This window comes from Lytechinus pictus, chromosome 4, assembly GCF_037042905.1.
Source record: "Lytechinus pictus isolate F3 Inbred chromosome 4, Lp3.0, whole genome shotgun sequence".
In the NCBI taxonomy this organism is placed as follows: Eukaryota; Metazoa; Echinodermata; class Echinoidea; order Temnopleuroida; family Toxopneustidae; genus Lytechinus; species Lytechinus pictus.
In genome coordinates, this window is record NC_087248.1 from 32,533,512 (window position 1) to 32,536,203 (window position 2,692).

The window sequence follows — 2,692 nt, forward strand, 5'->3', positions numbered from 1 at the left end:
GGCTCTAAACCAAGCAAAGTTTGGGACCACTACATCATCGGTATGACGTCACGATAGCTTTAATCTTCATTTATTCATAATTTATGCATAATTATGATGTCATGTCCATGTTTCATACACGTTATGAATTTACATATTTCATAATTCATATTCATAAAACAAATAATAAAGTTATGATGCTATAGACAACCCATAGGCCGGATGGCCATGTTGACGTTCATACCCCTAGAAAAAAAACCTTTTCCTACTTTCGCCGTTTAATCCACGTAAGAGGGGTTTCTTATCATTGCATTGAGGGTAGATTAATCCACTTCGGAGGTGAGCTTTGGCTAATCCAACCCACTCTTTTCACCCGACTACTTGGGCGGGACCTGGCTTCTTAATTTTGTCTACTAATTTTCAAACCTGTCAGCGTGTACGTAATTATGCGGGTGGAATTTATACACGTCGAATATGTACAGTGACTCGTTACATCATACATTTCTTCTGTAGAATCTTGTGAATGGCTTGGCTCTCTTTGCATAACGCCATGAACTCTGCCGCGGTCAAAGTCACGCCCTTTTTGGTGGGTAAGAACTCGCTGTTTTTCTCGAAGTATTCTCGTATGTCCACATACACTTTATTGAGATACGTCTTGGCCACCACGTATTTCCGGCGGTCTTGCTTCGAGCTGATTGGGCATTTGAAGAGAATCTCCGATTCCACGTCACCGTCTTTCTCCATGGGTTGTTGCGTCCAAGCCGTGCTTGTACCTGTCATGTCTCTGCAAGATTGTTGGTGATTGGACGTTTTCATTTTTTTGGAGGAGGGGCTCCCATCCCCCTTTTTCTCACCTCTTTCTTGTTCAGGGCTTCGGGTGTAATGTTTCGTTTCCGTGTATGCGCCAGGGCCATCGTCAATCATCAAAGGATTTTCAGAATACGTATCTGTTAACTGGTGATCTTCTGATTCGATGTAGTTGTAATATCCAGCCATTTTGCTCTTTTTTATACGTGTTACTCCTTCTTCGTCGAATAATGACGAACGATGGTTTTTCTCCACCCTTTATAGAGGTTTCCTTGTTTTGTAACTTATTGTTTTACCCCTTCCTTCATGTCCCATCACGTTCTACACACCCCTGTCGCAATCCAATGATGTCATGGATGACTATATCGAGTATGATGTCATAGAACTCCCCTTGTTTTTTTATCCTACCTTATACCCCCACCCATTTCATGTCACATCGTGTTCGTACCCCTACCATTGCATTTCCCTGTTGCAATCCAACGATGTCATTATCGATGTCGACCATGATGACACTGACTGACGTCAGTACCATCATCTTCCATCGTGTTCCGATGTCACTGACTGATGTCAGTGACATCGATAGATTAGGGTTTGGGGTAGGGTTAGGGTTGCTGGTACATGTAGGGTTAGGGTTTCGGGTAGGGTTACAGTTGCTGGTACTCTAACGGTTAGGGTTATGGCTAGGGTTAAGGCTAGGGCTCGTGTGACGTCATGACGCCCAAGACACCCTCATAATGTATTCACGACCCTCATTAATATTCATGACCCTCATTAATATTCATGAGGGGTTACGTAACATTACGTCATGACGCTGGAGACGTTCTTATACTACTTACATTGGTTTTAATAAACATATAGCACTGCTTCTTTGTTGGCATGAGCAATATAGTTAGTGCAAATTCTAATTAATTTGTAACTAATTAAGTCATTCCAACTGGAATTTCCAATTGGATCCAGTTGGAAACCAATTAGTTTCAACTGGTTCCAGTTGAAACCAGTTGCCTCCAATTGGTTTCAACTGGAACCAATTGAAACCAGTTGCCTCCAATTGGATTCAACTGGTTTTAATAGGGAAATTGGAACAACTGGAACCAATTCTCGCTACCCCAAATAGGAACAAAAATCTCATAATGCGCGAGACGAGATAATTTTCACTCCGTCGGGTCGTCATCACCACTTCCGGTTCAGAGTCATGCTCGCGCGAGGTTCGCGCACTGAGGGGAGAGATCAGTGGGTTCCCGATACTGAGTTTTCCACCACGCTGAAATCGATGCCAATCAGCGTAATATGTACAGATTATAATACTTTTTTTTATTTAATTTGGTCAGTTTTGATTCCATTTGAATTAAGAAAAAATATATTTCACGTGAAAATAATTATTATTCATGTTTTTATTTGGTTATAAAAAAATTAAACAAAAAATTAATATCTTAAAATTTTGCATTTAGCGACCGGCCTGACATCACGATCGTATTCGACTAGACGCTAAATATATACAGCATTCATTCCGTTAAAAATTTTTGTCGACCACAAAATTGATAAAAAAATCAGTTTCGGAACTTAAAAAAATCTTAAAGTTGAATTAAGAAGACGATTCCAAATATTGAGATATTTACATTAATAGCAACCTTACAACCCCCCAAAAACTAATAGGTGATTCGACCCCCCATTTTCTTTTTTCAAAATAGTGAATTTGAACGATTTATCCCTACCCATTTTCCCTGAGTTCGCTCCTGCAATGCCTACCGAGACGGGTGTTCTTTGAGTGTGACGTCACCGGGGGGTATTCGGTCCCGGTGTAGTAAAAAAGGCAGTGCCGTTTTGTGTACTATGCACGTACTCCTTCATATGGAATAACTGCAGTTGAAGTTGTATCTGCGAGCCATAGAACTTGCAAAGAGGAAAT

General features: G+C 40.8%; 1 protein-coding gene across 1 annotated transcript; it reads right to left on the reverse strand.

The window, feature by feature from the left end:
- Positions 1–468: 468 nt before the first annotated feature.
- On the reverse strand, positions 469–975 carry LOC129258605 (uncharacterized). The gene has a single exon (XM_054896846.2). It carries the CDS (start codon positions 973–975, stop codon positions 469–471), a length of 507 nt encoding a protein of 168 aa, XP_054752821.2.
- Positions 976–2,692: the final 1,717 nt, after the last annotated feature.

Bases quoted from the DNA above. Each gene is read 5' to 3' on its own strand.
- LOC129258605 (XM_054896846.2), bottom strand. From the start codon at position 975: ATGGCTGGATATTACAACTACATCGAATCAGAAGATCACCAGTTAACA.